This window comes from Neophocaena asiaeorientalis, unplaced genomic scaffold (assembly GCF_003031525.2).
Source record: "Neophocaena asiaeorientalis asiaeorientalis breed wild unplaced genomic scaffold, Neophocaena_asiaeorientalis_V1.1 scaffold82, whole genome shotgun sequence".
Taxonomy (NCBI): domain Eukaryota; kingdom Metazoa; phylum Chordata; class Mammalia; order Artiodactyla; family Phocoenidae; genus Neophocaena; species Neophocaena asiaeorientalis.
This window is the reverse complement of record NW_020173068.1, coordinates 2,639,897-2,663,314: the sequence shown is the minus strand read 5'-3', so window position 1 is coordinate 2,663,314 and position 23,418 is coordinate 2,639,897. Positions and strand designations below refer to the sequence as shown.

At 40.7% G+C, this 23,418-nt stretch overlaps 1 protein-coding gene across 1 annotated transcript in view; it reads right to left on the bottom strand.

The window, feature by feature from the left end:
* Nucleotides 1-8,674: 8,674 nt before the first annotated feature.
* Nucleotides 8,675-23,418, bottom strand: part of LOC112398470 (signal-regulatory protein beta-1) — a 35,724-nt gene continuing 20,980 nt past the window's right edge. The window contains exons 4-6 of the mRNA XM_024743046.1: nucleotides 20,115-20,474; nucleotides 11,686-11,794; nucleotides 8,675-11,060 (exon numbers count right to left, since the gene is read on the bottom strand). Of these exons, the coding sequence (XP_024598814.1) occupies nucleotides 11,688-11,794; nucleotides 20,115-20,474 (467 nt within the window). The 3' untranslated portion in view covers nucleotides 8,675-11,060; nucleotides 11,686-11,687. The remainder of the gene's footprint in view (nucleotides 11,061-11,685; nucleotides 11,795-20,114; nucleotides 20,475-23,418) is intronic.

Here is a 23,418-nt window from a genome sequence, read left to right as displayed (position 1 = left end):
TCCAGGAAGTGCAGAGAGTCCCATACAGGGTAAATCCAAGGAGAAACACACCAAGTCAAACTATCAAAAATTAAATACAAAGAAAAAATATTAAAAGCAGAAAGGGAAAAGCAACAAATAACATACAAGGGAATCACCATAAGGTTAACAGCTGATCTTTCAGCAGACACTCTGCAAACCAGAAAGGTGTGGCAAGATATATTTAAAGTGATGAAAGGGAAAAACCTACAACCAACATTACTGTACACAGCAAGGATCTCATTCTGATTCGACGGAGAAATTAAAACCTTTACAGACAAGCATAAGCTAAGAGACTTCAGCACCACCTAACCAGCATTACAACAAATGCTAAAGGAACTTATCTAGTCAGGAAACACAAGAGAAGGGAAAGACCTCCAATAACAAACCCAAAGCAATTAAGAAAATGGTAAAAGGAACATATATATCAATAACTACCTTAAGTGTTAATGGATTAAATGCTCCAACCAAAAGACATAGACTGGCTGAATGGACATAAAAACAAGACGTGTATATATGCTGTCTGCAAGAGACCCACTTCAGACCTAGGGACACACACAGACTGAAAGTGAGGGGATGGAAAAAGATATTGCATGCAAATAAAGCTGGAGTAGCAATACTCATATCAGGGAAAATAGACTTTAAAATAAAGAATATTACAAGATAAAACAAAGGAAACCACATAATGATCAAGGAATCAATCTAAGAATAAGATAAAACATTGTAAATATTTATGCACCCAACATAGGAGCACCTCAATACATAAGGCAAATGTTAACAGCCATAAAACGGGAAAGTGACAGTAACACAAAATAGTAGGGGACTTTAACACCCCACTTTCACCAATGGACAGATCATCCAAAATGAAAATAAATAAGGAAACACAAGCTTTAAGTGATACATTAAACAAGATTGACTTAATTGATATTTATAGGGCATTCCATCCAAAAACAACAGAATACACTTTCTTCTTAGGTGCTCATGGAACATTCTCCAGGATACACCATATCTTGAGTCACAAATCAAGCCTCAGTAAATTCAAAAAAATTGAAATCGTATCTTTTCCGACCACAACGTTATGAGACTAGATATCAATTACAGGAAAAAAATCTGTAAAAAATACAAACACGTGGACACTAAACAGTACATTACTAAATAACCAAGAGATCATTGAAGAAATCAAAGAGGAAATCAAAAAATACCTAGAAACAAATGACAATGAAAACACGATGACCCAAACCTATGGGATGCAGCAAAAGCAGTTCTAAGAGGGAAGTTTATAGCAATACAATCTAACCTCAAGAAACAAGAAATATCTCAAATAAACAACCTAACCTTACACATAAAGCAATTAGAGAAAGAAGAAAGAAAAAAAAAAAACCCCAAAGTTAGCAGAAGGAAAGAAATCATAAAGATCAGATCAGAAATAAATGAAAAAGAAATGAAGGAAATGATAGCAAAGATCAATAAAACTAAAAGCTGGTTCTTTGAGAAGATAAACAAAATTCATAAACCATTAGCCAGGCTTACCAAGAAAAAAAGGGAGAAGACTCAAATCAGTAGTATTAGAAATGAAAAAGAAGAAGTAACAACTGACACTGCAGAACTACAAAGGATCATGAGAGATTACTACAAGCACCTCTATGCCAATAAAATAGACAACCTGGAAGAACTGGACAAATTCTTAGAAATCCACAACCTTCTGAGACTGAACCAGGAAGAAATAGAAAATAGGAACAGACCAACCACAAGCACTGAAATTGAAACTGCGATTAAATATCTTCCAACAAACAAAAGTCCAGGACCAGATGGTTTCACAGGTGATTTCTATCAAACATTTAGAGAAGAGCTAACCCCTATCCTTCTCAAACTCTTCCAAAATATAGCAGAGGGAGGACCACTCCCAAGCTCATTCTACGAGGCCAACATCACTCTGATACCAAAACCAGAAAAAGAGGTCACAAAGAAAGAAAACTACAAACCAATATCACTGATGAACATAGATCCAAAAATCCTCAACAAAATACTAGCACACAGAATCCAACAACACATTAAAAGGATAATACACTATGATCAAGTGGGGTTTATCCCAGGTATGCAAGGATTCTTCAATATACGCAAATCAATCAACGTGATACACCATATTAGCAAACTGAAGGAGAAAGACCATATGATCATCTCAATCGATGCAGAGAACGCTTTTGACATAATTCAACACCCATTTAAGATAAAAACCCTGCAGAAAGTAGGCATAGAGGGAACTTTCCTCAACATAGTGGGCATATACCCAGAGAAAACCATAATTCAAAAAGAGTCCTGTACCAAAATGTTCATTGCAGCTCTATTTACAATAGCCCAGAGATGGAAACAACCTAAGTGTCCATTATTGGATGAATGGATAAAGAAGATGTGGTGCATATATACAATGGACTACTAGTCAGCCATAAAAAAGAACGAAATAATGCCATTTGCAGCATCATGGATGGACCTAGAGGTTAACATACTAAGTGAAGTAAGTCAGACAGAGGAGGACAAATATCATAGGATATCACCCATATGCGGGATATAATTTTAAAAACAATACAAATGGGCTTCCCTGGTGGCGCAGTGGTTGAGAGTCCGCCTGCCGATGCAGGGGACGCGGGTTCGTGCCCCAGTCCGGGAAGATACCACATGCCGCGGAGCGGCTGGGCCCGTGAGCCATGGCCGCTGAGCTTGCGCGTCCGGAGCCTGTGCTCCGCAGCGGGACAGGCCACAGCAGTGAGAGGCCCGCGTACAGCAAAAAAAAAAAAAAAAAAAAAAAAAAAAAAAAAAAAAAACTTTTTTACATAAGATACCACATGCCGCGGAGCGGCTGGGCCCGTGAGCCATGGCCGCTGAGCTTGCGCGTCCGGAGCCTGTGCTCCGCAGCGGGACAGGCCACAGCAGTGAGAGGCCCGCGTACAGCAAAAGAAAAAAAAAAAAAAAAAAAAAAAAAAAAAAAAAACAATACAAATGAACTTATTTACAGAACAGAAACAGACTTACAGATATCAGAAACAAACTTATGGCTACTAAGGGGGAAACGTGGGAGGGGGGAGAGATAAATCAGGAGTTTGGGATTAACATACACGCACTACTATATGTAAGATAGATAATCAACAGGGGCTTATTATATAACACAGGGAACTCTACTCAATATTCTGTGATAACCTATATGAGAAAAGAATCTGAAAAAGAATGAATATATGTATATGTATAACTGAATCACTTTGCTGTACACCTGAAACTAACACAACATTGTAAATCAACTATATTCCAATAAAATTTTAAAAATAAAATAAAATACAGACCATAACACTAATAAAGACTATTGAAAACACTGGAAAAAAACAAAGAAAAGTGGCTCACATGGCACGTGAGATTCACTCTCTGATGCATATGGATTTGCATCCCAGAGGGCTTGGTGGTGATCTTCAGGGTGGGAATAACTAAAGACAGAAACAGAAAGAAACATCCATTGAAATTACCCCAGCCTGCCTGCCCTCTATGTCTTCTTTTCCAAGGAACCAGCCACAAGATCTCTCACGCTCAAAAACGTTACCTTTTAAAAAAAATTAAAGAAATATTTTTTCTTTGATGCTCAATGTAAGGCAAATAGAGCTAAATGTTAAATTAATTAAATAGGTGTAGGAGTATTAGAGCACTGCTTTCTGTATCCATAATCTTTGGTATGTTGTGTTTTTGTTTCTACTTATCTCAAGGTACTATTTAACTTCCCCTGTGATTTCTTCTTTCACATATTGGTTATTTGAGAGTGTGTTGTTTAATTTCCACATATTTTTGATTTTTCTGTTCTTCAGCTATTGATTTGTAATTTCATTCAATTGTAATCAGAAAAGGTGCCTTCTATAATTACAATCTTTCCAAACATCTTAAGACTTGTCTTGCTGCCTACCATGTGTTCTATCCTGGAGGATGTTCCATGTGCACTTGAGAGGGATGTATATTAGGCTCTTGTTCAGTGGAATGTTCTGTACATGTCGGTGAGGTCCAATTGATCTGTAGTGTTATTAAAGTCCTCTCTGTCCTTATTAATATTCATTCTGGTTGTTCATTTATTATGGAAAGTGGGGTATTAAAATCTCTTTCTCTTGTTTTATTTCTCTCTAATTTTCCCTTCCATTCTGGAAATATTTGCTTCTTATATTTAGAGTTCTGACATTTGATGTACAAATATTAGTTATATTTTCTTTTATCACTATATAATGTCCCCTTTGTCTATTGTATCAGGTTTTTACTTAAATTCTATTTTATCTACTATTAGTATAGCTATCCCTGTTATCTTTTGGTTACAATTTGCACGGACATGTTTTTCCTTTCTTTCACTTTCAGCCTTTGTATGCTCATAGATCTAAAGTGAATCTCTTATAGATAGCATGTACTTGGATCCTTGTTGTTTTTTCCCCATGTAGTCAATCTATGTCTATTTATTGAGGAGTTGAATCCATTTACATTTAAAATAATTACAATGGGGAAGGACTTGCTATTGCTATTTTGTGAATTATTATCTGTATGTCTTGCATCTTCTCCCCTCCTTTCCTCTCTTAATACCTTCTTTTGACTTTCATTGGTTTTGTTTATTTCTGCTCCAATCTACTCTAATCTTTTCATTTTCTTCCTTCTGCTGGCTTTGTATTCTGAACAGAGGAACACACTCACCTCAGAGTATTTCACAATATTCATTCAGTTGGTGGCAATGGGAAGGAAACACTGATTGTCCCCAGAGAATAAAAGAACAGCAGAGCTTGGAGTACAATTCTCAGAGCAGACCAGGTAAATGGCAAGTGGCAGGAGAGTTAATTAACCCCTCCTGGAGGGCTTTTCTGGAAGAAAAGACCTGGAAGCGGGTGACACTCACAACCCCTCCTTCTAGTCTCATGATTTCCCAGAGCTACTCCTGGCCACAGTAGGAGGACACACCCACTCATTGACTTCCTGTGGGTGGGACAAGGTCCCTGACTGAATTGTGGTGACCCCTCAGGTACTTGCCACCATGTTCCAATCACATTCCAGGTGGAAATAGGTGAGTGGAATTGTGTAGCTAGAAGAGATTCTGCGTGCCTGAGGATTCCTTTGTTTTGGCTCAGTCTATATTGGGCATTTGGGGGCAAACTTCACCCAGGTTGAGATTTCATCCTGAATCCAGAAGCTAAGCTATAGCTACAAGTATCTGTTTCTAATATTCAGGGTCAGAAAATAGGTCATAATAGACAGAATGCATATTTCTGAGCCCAGGTTTGTCATGAAATTTCAGAATGACTAGTCAGCCTTCCAGGCCCCAGTTTTCCAACTTTTTGGACCATGCAAAGCACACACTTAGTTGCCTTTTTCCTACCCCAAATTTTCTTTACTTCAGAGTGTCCATGTCTTACGTTCAGTTTCTGGTGGTGTTGGCCATCACAGAAAGGCCCTAGCCTCTCAAACTGGCCTGATTGAATATTAGACATAGGGCCCCAGAATGAATTACCAGAAGGGTCAACAGCAGGATGCCAGCTTACAGGGCTGTTTGTGAATGAAGGGGCCCAGGATCCAGTATGTGATAATGATGTAGTGCATATTGCAGAGTTTTTAAAAGTCTACTTTTAGCAGACAAGGGGATAGAGTTTATCAGATTATTTTCACCGTTCATGGACACATAGGTGCCTGGACCAGATATATGGACATGTCAGGATGTCCTTTCATTAACTTCACACAGTATAGGTGCCACCATCCCATGTGACACATCACTGATGCAGATGGAATCAATCTGTTTGCTTGGTCATTATGCTTTCCATTTAGAATTCTTTGGGGAATTGTCTTCCACTGAAACCACAGATTACTTATCGTCTGGCCCAGTCCCATTGAACCACTAGACAGGCGCTCATGGGGACAAAGAAGACATTTTGCAGCCCCGGTTTACAGTACCTCCAGCTTTGACTGACACTGAACTCTCAGGTTGTTTTACTGGAACTCTTCACCTGAAGTTCCTGTAAGAAATGTCAAATCATTGTTCATGTTCCTTGCCTTGGCCCAAGATGTTCTGAGGTTCTGGTATAGATCAAGATGCGATCTCATTACACATCTTTTCAGCCATGTGTACTGGCACCAAAGTATAAAAATTATAAATATGGTTGCCTTATGGGTGAGAAGGAAACTAATGCACAGAAAGGAGGATGGCACCTTCCTTGGGCATCAGGATATGAGGATGGCCTGCAGAATAACAGGCACTTAAATAAACATATTTACCATGAGGACAAATGCATTTCTATTAAATGAGAAATGTCAAATAGAATTTGTGTCAGATTTTTCTTTATGTTCTGGGATCAGAGACGAGGCCTCAAGCTAAAGACAAGGTGTTCATAACCAACATACTGTGTTCAGAGAGTGACCTGGAGAAAGAGCCATCTCCCATTTTCTGCAAGCTCTTCCATGATGCAAAAGCCCGCTCATCCAAAATAAACGTTGAGACTTGCATTGTCCATGAAATTGATATTTTTCCTAATGGGTGAAAATTGGTTCTTAGAGTGTGAAAAAATCTTAACTATCACAATGTTTCATGTTAATGCTCAGCCCTATCCAACAAAATCTTATTCCTCAGTATTTAATTGCTCTTGGTATGTGTTCTTGGGGATCACACAAGCAGCATTATCATTGAGTTCATGGAAGATACACAGTGTGTATGCAAGATGAATTCTACAAAACTATGGAGGACTTTCTCTTGATGGGAGCTTTCTCTATAGGACTTTCTCTTGATGGGAGCTTTCTCTATAGGACTTTCTCTATAGGACTTTCTCTATAATGCATTTGATTTCTATTGCTGAATAACTTATTACCAAAAACATAGTGGCTTAAAAAAAAAACCAAGTCTATTATTTCATAGTTTGTGTGAATCAGGAGTTCAGGCACAGCTTAACTTAGCTGTCATTCACAGAAAGAAGATGAGGTGGAGACACAGGGAAATGTCATCTACAATCCAAGGAATATCTGAGGTTAGCAGGGGCTGGGAGAGAGGCCTGGAAAAGATTCTCCCTGAAGTTCATAGAAGCTTTATTCATACTTGCAAAAACTTGAAAACAACCAAGATGACCTCTAGTAGGTGAACTGGTAAAGAAATTGGTAAATCCAGATAATCAAATATTATTCAGAACTAAAATTATATGCGCTCTCAAGCCCTGAAAAGCTGTGGAGGAATCTTAAATGCTTATTAATAACTGAAAGGAAAAATCTACATGCTGCATGATTCCAACTATGCGACATTCTGGGAAAGGGCTCCACACCATGACTTAATTCATTCCCAAAGACCCACCTCCAAATACCATCACTTCAGGGGTTAGACTTGAACATATGAATTTCGGGGGGGATACAAACATTCGGTCCATAACAGACTTCCTTAAGTTTTACATAAAGTCCTTGTCTGTGGCAAGGTCCCATGCAGGACACTACACACATTTACTTGTCGTGTCTCCTTAGGCTTCCTCTCAGCTGTGACACCTTCTCTGACTGTCCTTGTTTTTGATGATTTCTACAGATTTGATGAATACTGCTCAGATTTATTGTAGGATGCCCCTCTGTTACATTTTGTCTGATGCTTTTCTCATAATTAATCTAGGGTTATGGGTTTTGGGGAAGGTCCCAGAGGAAACGTGCCATTTTCATCAAATCTACATGATTTATGCCTATTGATATTGATTTATTGTTGGTGAGCTCTTGAGGACCTGGCTAACTCGTATTAGTCAGGTTTCCCCACTGTAAAGTACCCCTTTTTCCTCCCTCCATTCATCCGCTTTGGAAGGGAGTCACCATGTGCAGCCCATACTTCAGGGGTAGTGAATTGGGTTTCCCCTTATTTAGAGTGAAGTGTCTTCATAATTTAAGACTTTCCTGCAAAGAAGATTTTATTTAATTCTCCATTTATTAATTTATTAAATTATTTATTTACATCTATATGGACTCATAGATATTTATTATATTTTGGTTTATAATCTGTCTTAGTCTATTTGGGTGCTATAACAAAATATCACAGACTGGATGGCTTACACCAGAAATGTATTGCTCACAGCTCTGGAAGCTCAAATTCCACTATCAGCTTGGCAGTTTGATTGGGTGAGGGCCCGCTTTTGGATTGCAGATTTCTCATTGTATCTTCACATGGAAGAAGGAACTAGGATGATCTTGGGGGTCTCTTTTAGAAGGGTACTAATCCCATTCATGACAGAGGAGCCCTTATGTACTAGTCATGTTCCAAATGCCCCAACTTCTAACATGGTCACATTGGGCATTAATATTCTAAAATGTGAATTTTGAGGGGACAAAAACATTCAGAATATGTATATATATATGTGTCTTTGTGTGTGTGTGTGTGTGTGTGTATATATATATATACATATATATATATATCTCCAATATTTCTTGCCCAAATTGTTCCAGCTTTGTCCATTGGGACCTCTTTCAGTTTGTTTCTGAGCCCCCTTGACAAACTCTAATCAATGTCAGTTTTTGCTTTTTGGTTTTATTTTCTTTTGGTTTTTCACTTCCTTGGGTTCTGAAGAATATTGAATTTTTGATAGGATTTCTGAACACAAAGAAGAGAGATTAGCCTTTAATGAAAAAACATTAGAACACAAGAGCCAGATGATGGAATTAGATAATTTTTATTTTGAAATCCAACATCTGGTAAAAACTAATTCATTCATTTATTAAATTAAACAATGGCCTAGTATGTGGTAGTCACTGTTCTGGCACCTGAGGATTCAGAGTCCCTTCTCATAGAACTGATGTCCTGTTTGAGGAAGAGATAACACATACATCAGTGTTCATTTTGCCTGGTGCATGAATTTCAGTTTAGTTAAATAACATCAATCCCCCAACACAGGGTTCAGATTTCAGTCACCACAGGAACTTTACTGTGAACGATACATAACGTACAACTTTGCTGCTAAGTATACTTCATTCCACAAATCATTATGTACTAACAGAATCTTTATGTACTAACAGATGCTCATCGTGATCAGTAACCAATCATACAATTCTTTGAAAGTCTGTAGTGATTGGTCACTGTGACTCTCTTACACAGTGTAGGCACAGACAGCAAAATACGTAATTGTATTTTCTCCTGTCTCCCAGTGATAAACCCACATGACATTTACAAAAGTGAATAATTATAAAAGGGAACTGGCAACAAAGATGAAAGTGCCATGGAGAGACAAAATATGATGATGCGAGAAGTTATATTCAAACAATATAAATGAATTACAGAAGAAATAGCTGACCAAGGTACCTTAATAGTGTTAGAAAGATTCTAGATATGCAATCAGAAGAACTTAGTAAAGGCAAACTTACCACATAAATGAGGAAAGTTGTGGTGAGGAAAAGAGTGAAAATGTCCCAGAGGAAGTGACAACAGCAAATACTTTGAATTAAAGAAAATTTGTAAAGATTTCACAACATTGAGAGTACAAGGCATAAAATGTCGGAAACGGATCCAAACTTCGCAAGGAGCATAATTCAGCAAGTTGTAAAAAAGATGCTCTTATATTATAAATTATGCAAGAAGAAGAAGGCAAGCACTGTTCAAACACTTTGGATAAGTTTTTATAAAGAAATAAATTGCTTTAATTCTCAGTGTTTCTAATTTGTCAAACTACATATTATTAGTAGCTGACAGTAAGAGAGTTCCTAATATTTTGAAATCAAATTTTAATGATCACAGAACAATCTTTATTTATCCCATTGATTACTGAGATCACTTTCCATGATTCAGTTTACACGGTAATTTTTATGATCCTTCTCTACTATGCAAAGTGAGAACTGCCTATGCTTTGTATGTCAGATGGTAATAAGTGTTCAGGAAACAGGTTAATCAGGTTAAGAGGTCATGGAATGTGAGGCTGAGAGAGGAACTGATACTTTATACAGGATGGTATATGGAAGATGCCTTTGATAAAGTGATATTTGAGCAGAGGCTGGAGTGAAGGAAGAGAGCAAGCCAGGCAGATATGTTGGAGGAGGAAGCAGAGGAATGATAGGATTTGACTTACATTCCCAAGCAATCACTGAGGCTGAAACAGGAAAGCCAGTCAGAGACTATAGCAATGGTGCAGGAAGAGATGATGGTGGCTGGGACTAGGGAGCAGTGGTGGGGGTGAGAATGTGCAGATTATGGATGCAATTAAGAAGTGTGCTGGAGGGGATTGGTACTGGCTCATGAGAGCTGATATTTACATTTTCAGGAATTTTGCAAACTAGTTGTTAAACTGTTGCTAACTTGAAATTGACCACATTGGGAGTATTTATACCAAGAACTTTTCTTTATTCTTTTTTCCTTTTGGATAGTCAATTGTTAAAGAGTTCCATCTGACCACTGGACATAAACATTTTGAAGGCAGAATTGAATATGTGATATAAAAGAAAGCTAAATCAAGGATGACTCCAGGCTTCTGGACACAGTATACCTACCATGAGCAATAGGGTTGGGAAGGATGCAAGATTATAGAAAAACTACTCTTCCCATCATGGAGAGAGGAGGGAACACTATTTTCTGGGTTTGAGAAGTTGGATATTTAGACAACGAGGAAGGAGAATAACTTTTCTTAAAAGTAAGATGGGGAGTCATTTGTACTAAAGAGGCACCTCAAAGGGTGGGGAGTCAGGTGAAGGCAGGAATCCAGAGGACAGAATAACTCCTCAGCACAGGGCATTATTGTGTAGTTCATGGCCGAGTCCAAGGTGATAGATGAGAGATAACCTGATCTGTGTTGATCTGACTTATTTCTCACGTTCCAGGGAAATGTCCTGAGTCAGCCCCCAGAGCTACTTCCCATGATCCTTGCTCAGGACCATGTATGAAGACCCAGCTCTGGTGGCTTCAGGAACATGTGGGCAGGCAAGTCTCCATGGAGGGGAGGCATTTGGAGCAGAGTCATGGAAGCTCCCAGTTGAGTCCTTCTCCTGGGCTGGGCCCCTCAGGAAGGGAAGGAGGCAGCAGACACTGAGGGTGACACCAGCAGGGAGGAAGGAAGGAGCTGTGAGAAACATGTCCATATTTAATTATCTGCTCATCACTCAGGAAACGTTCCTTGCATACCTCCTATGTGCCCAGGTGCTCTCCTCCCGGGATGCCTGTCTTGAAAGGATGAGCAGCCCCTGGGATAGCACTCTGACCCCTCAGCATCCTCCCCAGGTCTGATGCCCCATCCCCAGCCCTTCTATTCTGTCACATGGAGGGTCAGAGCAGAAGCCGCTCTCAGAATAGCCAATCCAGAGTTCTCAACATTACCTGAAAATGTGGATTCTTTTTGCCCCAAGGAGCCCCAGGACTCAAGTGTCTAGAAATGGTCTCCAAGGGAGCCACCCACTCAGCTCCTCCTCATTCAGCACCCTCTGCCCACTTCCTCTACAGAACTGCTAAGAGACACCCTTTGAAAACCCCTGATCCAGCCCACCTCCTCCAGGACCCCGCACACCTCCTGGGAGTTGGGCACCTCTTAGAGGGAAACAGGATACTCTGGAGGGTATTGAGGGAAGTGTGTCCCCTTCTCTTATCCCCACGTGGGCCCTGACCCTGTGTGACCTGTGGGCTGGCTCCCCTACTGACCTTATGTCATCTAGGACAGACCTTGTCCTGCCCTCCCTCCTACCCCAACTTACAGTCAGGCCCAATGCTTCCTGTGGACAAAGATGACAGAGACACCGACCACCAGCAGCACCTTCGGGCCTAGGAGGAGAACTACCAGGAGAGGAGAAGACAGTTCTGGGCCTGGAAATCATCGAGGGACAAGAGGAGCGATTAGAGGGATCACACAGGAGCCATTCCCAGGGGCCTCGACTTACTCCATCTGAGGCCACCTGGGCCCATCAACACTCTGAGGCTTTGACCTGCATCCTGGGCTCAAGCTTGAGGCAGAAATCAGCATACAGGAGTCCCTCATTCTCCTACTCTCTTTTCTCAGGCTGCAAGGGTGTTATTACTTGAAGAGAAAATGTCAGAAGTGAAAATAACTGTGAGACAAGAGAAAATTCAGCAAATCCTAATAGTCTTTCACTAGGCTGCCATCCCATCTTCAACCAGCCACCAGGAAAATTATGGAGAAATAGACAAGGCAGCTAGAGTTATTTGGAAATACCACCACCAATATAAATTTGTCTAAACTTTGAAAATATTGGAAAAGTGTCCTAAGGAGCACAGATCATAGAAAGGGGTTTAAAAGTATGTGTGATTTAAAAGGGTTGGAACAGAATCCCCAGAATCTGTGCATATGTTACCTTACATGTCAAAAGGGATTAGCAGTAGTGATTTGTTAAGGATCTTGAGATGGGCACATTTTCCTAGTGGAGGCCATGTAATCACAAAGATTCTTATAAGTAAAAGATTGAGGCAGAACAGTTGGAGGAGATGTGATATCAGAAGCAGAGGTCAGACTGATGTGAGGCCCTTTGCCAAGGAGTGTGGACACCTCTGGGAGTTGGAAAAGGCAAGGAAATGGATTCTTCTCTAGAGCCCAGCCACCCATTTTAGACTTCTGACCTCTACAACTGTATGATAATGCATTTGTCTTGTATTAAATCACTAAATGTGGTAATTACTTACACTGACTATAGGAACCTAATAGAATAGATGTGAATAAATGGATATGCATGAGTTAAAGTGCATAACTTCTGGGTAGAATAATTGAAAAGCAGGAAGACGCGCTGATGGCAATTGAGAGGTAAAGGGAAAAAGAAAAAAGCAGCGGGGAGGGATTTAGGTTCCTGAAAGACAAAAGAGAACCAAAGAATTAGAGGACTCAGAACATTTCTCCCTTATCAAAACCAACCAACCGACGAAAAACTCCGTTAACATCTTGATTTATGCTGTACTAGGGAAGAGAGGCCCATTAGGCTAGAAATGTTGTAAAAAACCCCAATACCATAAATACAAACAATAAGATATGCATCCTCACACCAGACCCACTGGATGCAGGCCTGCAGTGGCTGGAGCCCTCAGATGCCTGGGGTAGGCTTTGGATCCGGGGAGAAGGATCACATCAGCATCTTACACTTCTCTTCAGCCTGCCAACCTAGGTGCTTCAAAAGACATTTCCAGCTTTACTACACTAACAAGCATCATGGGTCAGGCACCCAGCAGCACCCTGAAGTACTAGCGCTGGTTGAGCCTGAGCAGAAGATGGAAGATGAAAAAGCATTTACAGGCCATGCCAGACAAGATGGCATGGACTCTTCTCTCCTACTCTCCTCGTTCAGTACAACTTGAACCCTAGAAATAACACACGGGACAAGCATAGAAGGACTCTGAGGTGGAAGAGGAGGCAGACTGTCTAGGGACCTGAGGACTGGAGGAAGAACACAGCAGTCAGGAACCAAGCACAAGAGGAGACACAGTGTGGCACTAGGAAAAAGAAAAAGTCTAAATCAATAATCTAAATTCCTGCCTCAAGAAATGAGAAATGAAGGAGCAAAATAAACCCAAAGCAAGCAGAAGGGAGGAAATAATAAAGAAAGAAGGAAAATCAGTGAAAATGAAAACAGATAAACAATAGAGAAAATAACTGAAACAAATAGTAGGCTCTGAGATAGCCTTATCCACCAGAAGGCAGACAGCAGAAGCAAGAAGAATTACAATCCTGCAGCCTGTGGAACGAAAACCACATTCACAGAAAGATAGACAAGATGAAAAGGCAGAGGGCTATGTAGCAGAAGAAGGAACAAGAAAAACAACTAAATGAAGTGGAGATAGGCAACCTTCCAGAAAAAGAATTCAGAATAATGATAGTGAAGATGATCCAGGACCTCGGCAAAAGAATGGAGGCAAAAATCGAGAAGATGCAAGAAATGTTTAACAAAGACCTAGAAGAACTGAAGAACAAACAAACAGAGATGAACAATACAATACCTGCAATGAAAACTACACTAGAAGGAATCAATAGCAGAATAACTGAGGCAGAAGAACGGATAAGTGACCTGGAAGACAGAAATGGTGGAATTCACTGCTGTGGAACAGAATAAAGAAAAAAGAATGAAGAGAAATGAAGACAGCCTAAGAGACTTCTGGGACAACATTAAATGCAATAACATTCACATTATAGGAGTCCCAGAAGGAGAAGAGAGAGAGAAAGGACCAGAGAAAATATTTGAAGAGATTATAGATGAAAACTTCCCTAATATGGGAAAGGAAATAACCACTCAAGTCCAAGAAGCACAGAGAGTCACATACAGGATAAACCCAAGGAGAAACATGCTGAGACACATAGTAATCAAACTGGTAAAAATTAAAGACAAAGAAAATTTATTGAAAACAGCAAGGGAAAAACGACAAATAATATACAAGGAAACTCCCATAAGGTTAACAGCTGATTTCTCAGCAGAAACTCTACAAGCCAGAAGGGAGTGGCATGATATACTTAAAGTGATGAAAGGGAAGAAACTACAACCAAGATTACTCTACCCAGCAAGGATCTCACTCAGATTCAATGGAGAAATCAAAAGCTTTACAGACAAGCAAAAGCTAAGAGAATTCAGCACCACGAAACCAGCTTTACAATAAATGCTAAAGGAACTTCTCTAAGGGGGAAACACAAGAGAAGAAAAGGACCTACAAAAACAAACCCAAAACAATTAAGAAAATCGTCATATGAACATACGTATCTATAATTACCTTAAAAGTGAATGAATTAAATGCTCCAACCAAAAGACACATGCTTGCTGAATGGATACAAAACAAAACACATATATATGCTCTCTACAAGAGACCAACTTCAGACCTAGGGACACATAGAGACTGAAAGTAAGGGGATGGCAAAAGATATTCCATGCAAATGGAAATCAAGGGGAAGCTGGAGTAGCAATACTGATATTAGATAAAATAGACTTTTAAATAAAGAATGTTACAAGAGATGAAGAAGGACACTACATAATGATCAAAGGAACAATCCAAGAAGAAGATATAACAATTATAAATATATATGCACCCAACATAGGAGCACCTCTGTACATAAGGCAACTGCTAACAGTTAAAAGAGGAGAGCGACAGTAACACAATTAAAATGGGGGGACTTTAACATCTCACTTACACCAATGGACCAATCATCCTAAATGAAAATAAATAAGGAAACAGAAGCTTTAAATGACACAATTTAAAGACCAGATAGATATAATTGATATTTATAGGACATTCCATCCAAAAACAGCAGATTATACTTTCTTCTCAAGTGTGCATGTGACATTCTCCAGGAGAGATCACATCTTGGGTCACAAATCAAGCCTCAGTAAATTTAAGAAAATTGAAATCATATCAAGCTTCTATTCTCACCACAGTGCTATGAGATTAAAAATGAATTTACAGGGGAAAATATGTAAAAAACACAAAAACATGGAGGCGAAACAATACCTCACTAAATAACCAAGAGATCACTGAAGAAATCAAAGAGGAAATCAAAAAATATCTAGAGACAAATGACAATGAAAACACGGTGATCCAAAACCTGTGGGATGCAGCAAAAGCAGTTCTAAGAGCGAAGTTTATAGTTATACAAGCCTACCTCAAGAAACAAGAAAAATCTTAAATAAACAATCTAACCTTACACCTAAGGGAACTAGAGAAAGAAGAACAAATAAAGCCCAAAGTTAGCAAAAGGAAAGAAATCATAAATATCAGAGCAGAAAATAAATGAAATAGAAACAAAGAAAACGATAGCAAAGATCAATAAAACTAAAAGCTGGTACTTGGAGAAGATAAACAAAATTGATAAACCATTAGCCAGATTCATCAAGAAAAAGAGGGAGAAGGCTCAAATCAATAAAATTAGAAATGAAAAAGGAGAAGTTACAACAGACACCGCAGAAATAAAAAGCATCCTAAGAGACTACTACAAGCAACTCTATGCCAATAAAATGGACAACCCGGTAGAAGTGGACAAATTCTTAGATATCATACACCATGATCAAGTGGGATTTATCCCCAGGAAGCAAGGATTCTTCAATATATGCAAATCAATCAATGTGATACAATATATTAACAAACTTAAGAATAAAAACCATATGATCATCTCAAGAGATGCAGAGAAAGTTTTTGACAAAATTCAACACTGATTTATATAAAAAACTCTCCAGAAAGTGGGCATACAGGGAAGCTACCCCAACTTAAAAAAGGCCATATATGAGAAACCCACAGCAAACATCATTCTCAATGGTGAAAAACTGACAGCATTTCCTATAAGTTCAGGAACAAGACAAGGATGTCCACTTTCACCACTATTATTCAACATAGTTTTGGAAGTCCTAGCCACAGCAATCAGAGAAGAAAAAGAAACAAAAGGAATATAAATTGGAAAAGAAGAAGTAAAACTGTCACTCTTTACAGATGACATGATACTATATGTAGAGAATCCTAAAGATGCTACCAGAAAACGAGTGGAGCTAAAAAATGAACTTGGTAAAGTTGCAGGATACAAAATTCATGCACAGAAATCTCTTGCATTCCTATGCACTAATGATGAAAAATCTGAAAGAGAAATTAAGGAAACACTCCCATTTACCACTGCAACAAAAAGAATAAAATACCTAGGAATAAACCTACCTAAGGAGACAAAAGACCTGTATGCAGAAAACTATAAGACACTGATGAAAGAAATTAAGGATGATACCAACAAATGATACCAACATATACCATGTTCTTGGATGGGAAGAATCAATATTGTGAAAATGACTATAGTACCCAAAGCAATCTACATATTCAATGGAAACTCTATCCCATGGCATTTTTTATGGAACTAGAACAAAAAATCTTAAATTTTGTATGGAGACACAAAAGACCCCAAGTAGCCAAAGCAGTCTTGAGGTAAAAAATGGAGCTGGAGGAATCAGATTCCCTGACTTCAGACTATACTACAAAGCTACAGTAATCAAGACAATATTGTACTGGCACAAAAACAGAAACATAGATCAATGGAACAAGATAGAAAGCCCAGAGGTAAACCCATACACCTATGGTCAACTAATCTATGACAAAGGAGGAAAGGATATACAATGGAGAAAAGACAGTCTCTTCAATAAGTGGTTCTGGGAAAACTGGACAGCTACATGTAAAAGAATGAAATTAGAACATTCCCTAACACCATACACAAAAATAAACTCAAAATGGATTAGAGACCTAAATGTAAGACTGGACACCATAAAACTATTGGTGGAAAACATAGGAAGAGCACTCTGACATAAGTCACAGCAAGATCTTTTTTGATCCACCTCTTAGAGTAATGGAAATAAAAACAAAAAGAAACAAATGGGGTCTAATGAAACGTAAAAGCTTTTGCACCGCAAAGGAAACCATAAACAAGATGAAAAGACAACCCTCATAATGGGAGAAAACATTTGCCAACAGATCAATGGACAAAGGATTAATCTCCAAAATATATAAACAGCGCATGCAGCTCAATATTAGAAAAACAAACAACCCAATCCAAAAATAGGCAGAAAAGCTAAATAGACATTTCTCTAAAGAAGACATACAGATGGCCAAGAAGCACATGAAAAGCTGCTCAACATCACTAATTATTAGAGAAATGCAAATCAGAACTACAATGAGGTATCACCTCACACCAGTTAGAATGGGCTTCATCAGAAAATCTACAAACAACAAATGCTGGAGAGGGTGTGGAGGAAAGGGAACCCTCTTGCACTGTTGGTGGGAATGTAAATTGATACAGCCACTATGGAGATTCCTTAAAAAATTAAAAATAGAATTACCATACGATCCAGCAATCCCACTACTGGGCATATACCCAGAGAAAACCATAATCAAAAAGACACATGCACCCCAATGTTCACTGCAGCATTATTTACAATAGCCAGGTCATGGACGCAACTTAAATGCTCTTTGACAGACAAATGGATAAAGAAGATGTGGTACATATATACAATGGATATATGTACCATATATTTTGTGGCTCAGCCATAAAAAGGAACAAAATTGGGTCATTTGTTGAGACGTGGATTGATCTAGAGACTGTCATACAGAGTGAAGTAAGTCAGAAAGAGAAAAACAAATGTCGTATATTAATGCATATATGTGGGACCTAGGAAAATGGTACAGATGAACCGGTTTGCAGGGCAGAAATTGAGACACAGATGTAGAGAACAAATGTATGGACACCAAGGGGGGAAAGCGGAGGGGGGTTTGGGGTGGTGGTGTGATGAATTGGGTGATTGGCATTGGCATGTATACACTGATGTGTATAAAATTGATGACTAATAAGGAAAAAAAAGAGTGGGTTCTTTTAAAAGACCAATAAAATTGAAAAAGTTCTAGTACAACTGCAAAGAAAAAATGAATGACACATTTCCAATATCAGGAATGAAACAGAGGACATCTGTTTCCAGGAAGGAAACAGAGGACATCACTACAGACCCTTCAGACATCAAAAGGATAGTTAGGGAATGTTACGAAAAACTATACAGGCAGAAATTTGACAACTTAGAGACAATGGAACAAATACCTCAAAAAGCAGAACCTACCACAGCTCACACTATATGAAATGAATAATCTGAATAGTCTTAAACAATTCAAATTCTTTTTCAAATAAAAAAATAGATTCTCAAGGCCCAGATGGAGTCATGGAAAATTTTTGCCAAGAACTTACAGATGAATTAAAATTTTGGTGCACAAAAACAGCAATAAAATACATTTTGGAAAATTTGAATTTATACTCCATTTTAAATGATATTAGGGGATTAATACTGATTATATATTAAGTGTACACTGGTATTAGTTTTGTAGAAAATCAAGGTCCTTAACCGTATGACCACACAATTGTGGACTCCACTGACAACTGGTTGTGCACACAGGAGTAAGTTAAAGTGAACACAATTGTGCAACTTCTCTATTCATAGGGGCCTGGCTTATAGTAGGTGCTCAGTAGCTGGAGAAACTATTGATAAAGTAAAGGAAACTACTTAGCACAGTGGTTGGCACATGATGGGTGTCCACCTGGCAGCTGCCATTCTCTATATCTCTCGTTTAAGGGAAGTTGTTTGTTCTCCCCTTCCTCTCTTTATTCTTCCAGCAGGCAGAGACATGGTCACTCAGTGACCTGGCACTGACCCCGAAGTTGAGGACAACACCACGGGTATGTTGGAAGGAACGTGGGACTTTGAAAGGTCTTCTGGAGGAAAGACTCCTGGATGTGACTCGACCCTCTCTTGATGTTACATGACAGCCTATAAGACATGTTTTATTCATAGAAAGGGGGACTGTCCTTGGGACGATGCCCAGCTGAAGGGGAACCTGTCTTTAATTAGCACATATCTGTTATAAAGGCTGGTGGTTCCTGTCCTCAGGGACTCAGATTCACCTTTATTAGTTTAGCCCAATCATCTGAACTAAAGGCAACAAATCTTCAACAGCATCCCCCGCCCTCCATTTCTCCCTGAGTCTCTTCTGTTAAACTCCAAACCCTCTGGGTTGCTGAAGCAGGAAAAGAGATCACAGCTGAACTGAGATCTGCATTTAGAAAATATTCAGTGAGTGACTGTGATCATTACTAGTCCATTGTCCCAAATCAGAGGACAAAGGAGCCCTGTGCAGTGACCACTCATGGTCACCTGGGTGCCAGGTTCAGACTCAAACTTCATGTCCTCAGGGCTACCCTTCCAAAATTTCACAGAGTATTAGGTGCAGGTGTCTACTGGGGTGATGTTACTGATACGGATGGAGAAGTCTAGGCTGGAGAGAGACTAAACAGAGGTTAGAAAGAACAAGGAGGAGGGAGGTGGGTGGGTGGACAGGGAAATGAGGAACATAATTACTGTTAGTTGAAGAGAGCGAGAGGCAGGACTCTATGAACAAGATGATCTCCCTCCTTCCTACTTTCTTTCATGGATATTTATGTCAAGAGATCTATAAAGAATATGCCAAACTCTTACCAGTGGTCACTCTTGGGGGTGTGGCATTTGGGGGAGGGAACTTATTTTAAAATTCTCTTTTACACCTATTGACTTCTAGATTGTTCTATAATAAGCATGAATTACTACCTTTAATATTAAATAAAGAAGGTAAAGAACTGGGTCAGTTGGAGTGGAGGCCTCACCAAGAGGTTTATCTGCATCCTGGTTCTTCTGGGGAGCAGAGGCCTCCAGGGTGTGGTTTTTGGTGACCGCCGGCTGTCCGTCATGCTCCACCTGGCAGGTGAGCAGCACAGCCTCCCTGTGGGCAGATGAGTTCACCAGGAGCGAGCTCGTCCGGTTAAAGGTCCCGTCCTTGTTCTCTATGAGGGTCGAGGCCATGTCCATTCGGGACACATTTCCGTTCTCCAACCAGGTCAGCTGTAGGCGCTGGGGGTAGAACTTGTTCACCTGGCAGGTGACATTCACCTGGTTCCCCGTCGATCTGTGGCCATGGCACCTCCCAGCTCCTCGTCTGTGAAAGGGGACAGCAGGCATTACCCTTCCTGGGATGCAGTGAGGGTTAAATCAGGCAGTGGGAGCATTTTTGCTATGAGTAAATCACAAGATGATTCTCAAAACAAACAAACACAGATCCCTCTTTAACCTGGACTGTATTTATACCCAGAGCTGTCCCTTCAGGTGTTTATGAATTTACTGCTTAGTTTTCATTCTTTCCACGACTATTTCTGTAGGACTAATGTATCAATCTGTGAATTTCAAAGGAAGGGAGCAAAGGGATGTTTTTCTGAGTCTGGGTTCTTCTCTTGGTTCAGTTTTGGGTTGAGAAGAAAGATCACTGAGTGCTGAGAAACCAGTGGTGGTTAATTTCTTAACTGTTATTAAATCTGTAGAGACACAGGCACAGGACTATAAAGCACCCAGAAACACACAAATGGGTAAATCAAACGTGCAGTAGTTTCTCTCTTTAGAAGGTTCCTGTAGGGTGTCTCCCAATTGTTCATTGTTACTCAACACCTCCTGTAAAAGTCAGCAAACGTTACAAATATTTGCATTTGTAAATACTTAACTTGCTTCTTAAAACTCATCAAACGTTTGAGGACATTGCAAGGAGTTACCATAAAATGTCAAATTGTATAAACACCAGCATCCTGGACACCCCTAAAGGGACAAGATACTCTGATCAGTTACCACTTGTCCAGAGTCTCTTCAGAGCCTAAATATGGCCTGATCTCTCCATCACCCTCAGCTCTTTAATTCCCTTGCCAGCCCTGTGAGGGAGGCCCAAGAGTGACTCCATATATGGGATGAGGCTCAGGGAGGACGAAGCTGGACAAGGGCACCCAGCAAGTAAAGGTCAGAGCTCATCCCACTGCACGCAGGACAGATCGATTTTAGTGTCACTGTTCGTTATCCTCGATCCTCAGTGTCTGTTTCTGGACAAAGTAGATACAAGCACCACCTGGTAAGATGAGCGAGGATATATGTAAAACACGGAGCCTGACATATAGTAGGTGCTTAATCAATAACACCCATAATTTGTAAAAAATGAATAACACCCATGACTGTTATCATAAGATCTGGCCATTCTAGTTCTCAAACTACGCATTTATTTTTTAGGCAGTAAGAAGGCAAAACAAAAGCACAACAGAAACACCAAGAAGAGCCTCAAATCGTGCTCCATGCAGCTGTCAGACAAAAATCCACAGGAAAAAACTAGTAGAAACACCAAATTATAAATCTGTTCCCATTTTTAAAAATAATTCCCTCAAGAAACAAGTTTGGGGAATTGGTTTTCAAAACACACAAGAGATCACAGGCATTTTCCTGCAGATCAGCTCTTTACAGAAGCTGTAAGCATTTTGAAAGGAGGAAGAACAGATTTTGGCAGTGTCACTATGGCGTGTTGAGGCAGGAGGTCTCCAGGCTGAGCAGGGAGCATTTGCAGGCATTCTAGAGCCTGTTTACACACACACGTGTGTAAAGATGGGAAGGTTTCCCCAGTGATGAAGCTCAGGTCTGAACAGGGTGGTCTGAGTTGGGAGGACGCACCTCTCAGCCCAGGTGAGCTCTGTTGGAGGTGGGGTGTGTGCCTGCCAATCGACTCCGAATGACTTTCTTGGGCGTCCTAAAAGCTGTCACCGTCACGGGTTATTCTGAAGCACTCACACCCAGGAGAGCTGTTTGTACAACACAGGCACCACGGGTGACCCGCCTCTGTCCTGGAAAAACCGCAGCTTTCCCTCTGACCTCAGAGAACACGTGACTCAGGGCTCCTCGGCCCTAGCAAGGCACCAGCACCCTCTGCAGGAGTGAACAGACTCAGCTGCCCAGGCCCACGTCTGGCCAATTAAATCAGAAGTGCTAGGGTGGAACCAGGGTCTAGGGAGCTTTTACCATCTCTCAGGTGATTCTAATAAGCAGCCAAGGTCAAAAGGAACCCAGCTCCACCCCAACCCCAGTTGTACTTAGTCCTGTAGAGAAAGCGACCCATCCGAGGTCCTCTGGCTCCAGCACGTCAGAGCTCACGTTGTTGGAACACATACCATATGCCAGGATCTGCTCTAAGCTCTAGACATGCGTCCCACATTCAGTTCCTGCAGATGCTCTGTGAGGGCAGGGCTGTCACTGACGGATGAGGATACGAAGCCCCAGTGTGGGGAGGGACTCGTCAGAGGTCCCAGAGCTGGAACGGGGCAGAGCTGGGATGGAGGCCCAGGCCGGGGGGGCTCGGCCCAGGCTCTCAACCGCTGTGCACTGAGCTCAGTGATACCCAGTCCACCCCATCCAGGCCTTCCCAGCTGCTCTCGAGTCATCACAGACCCCTGAAAGGCAGCGTGATTACCACCATTTTTACAGATGGGGAAACTGAGGACTAGAGGGAACTGAGACTTGTTAAGATCACACAGTCTGGGAGGCCAGCACCATCGCTCCCTGAGGGGCTGTCCTGTCACCAGGTCGTTGTACCCTCAGGACATAATGCAAAGGCTGTGTGATTATCCTCTTTCTACAGGTGAGGAAATGGGACCCAGCACAGGGAACTGGGTCACAGCCTGGAAATAACACCTCGATTTGGGGGGCCCCTACTCTGTGCTGATGATTTAGACAGAGCACCTCAAATCCTTCCAAATCTCCTGAAAGGAGACCATGATGATCACCATTTTACAGATGAGAAAACTGAGGCTGAGAGAAATGGAGGGGCTGTCTCCTCACCCTCCCCACCCACTGTGTCCCAGAAGTGTTTCCTGTCACCTCCAAGCCTTCATGGCCATCAGCAGAGCAAGCACCCCACCTTCACAAGCCCCCACACTGACCACCACCCTCCCCTTTTCCCGCTGAGATTCTTGACTTCAAGCAACTACAGGGAGGAGTGGCCTCTGAGTGCCCAGGCCTGGGGACCCTGTAGCAACAAGGGAAGACATGGGCCTCTGACACCTGAGTCTAGAATATGAACTCTCGCTCACGCGGGGCCCCCAGCGCCCTCTAGGG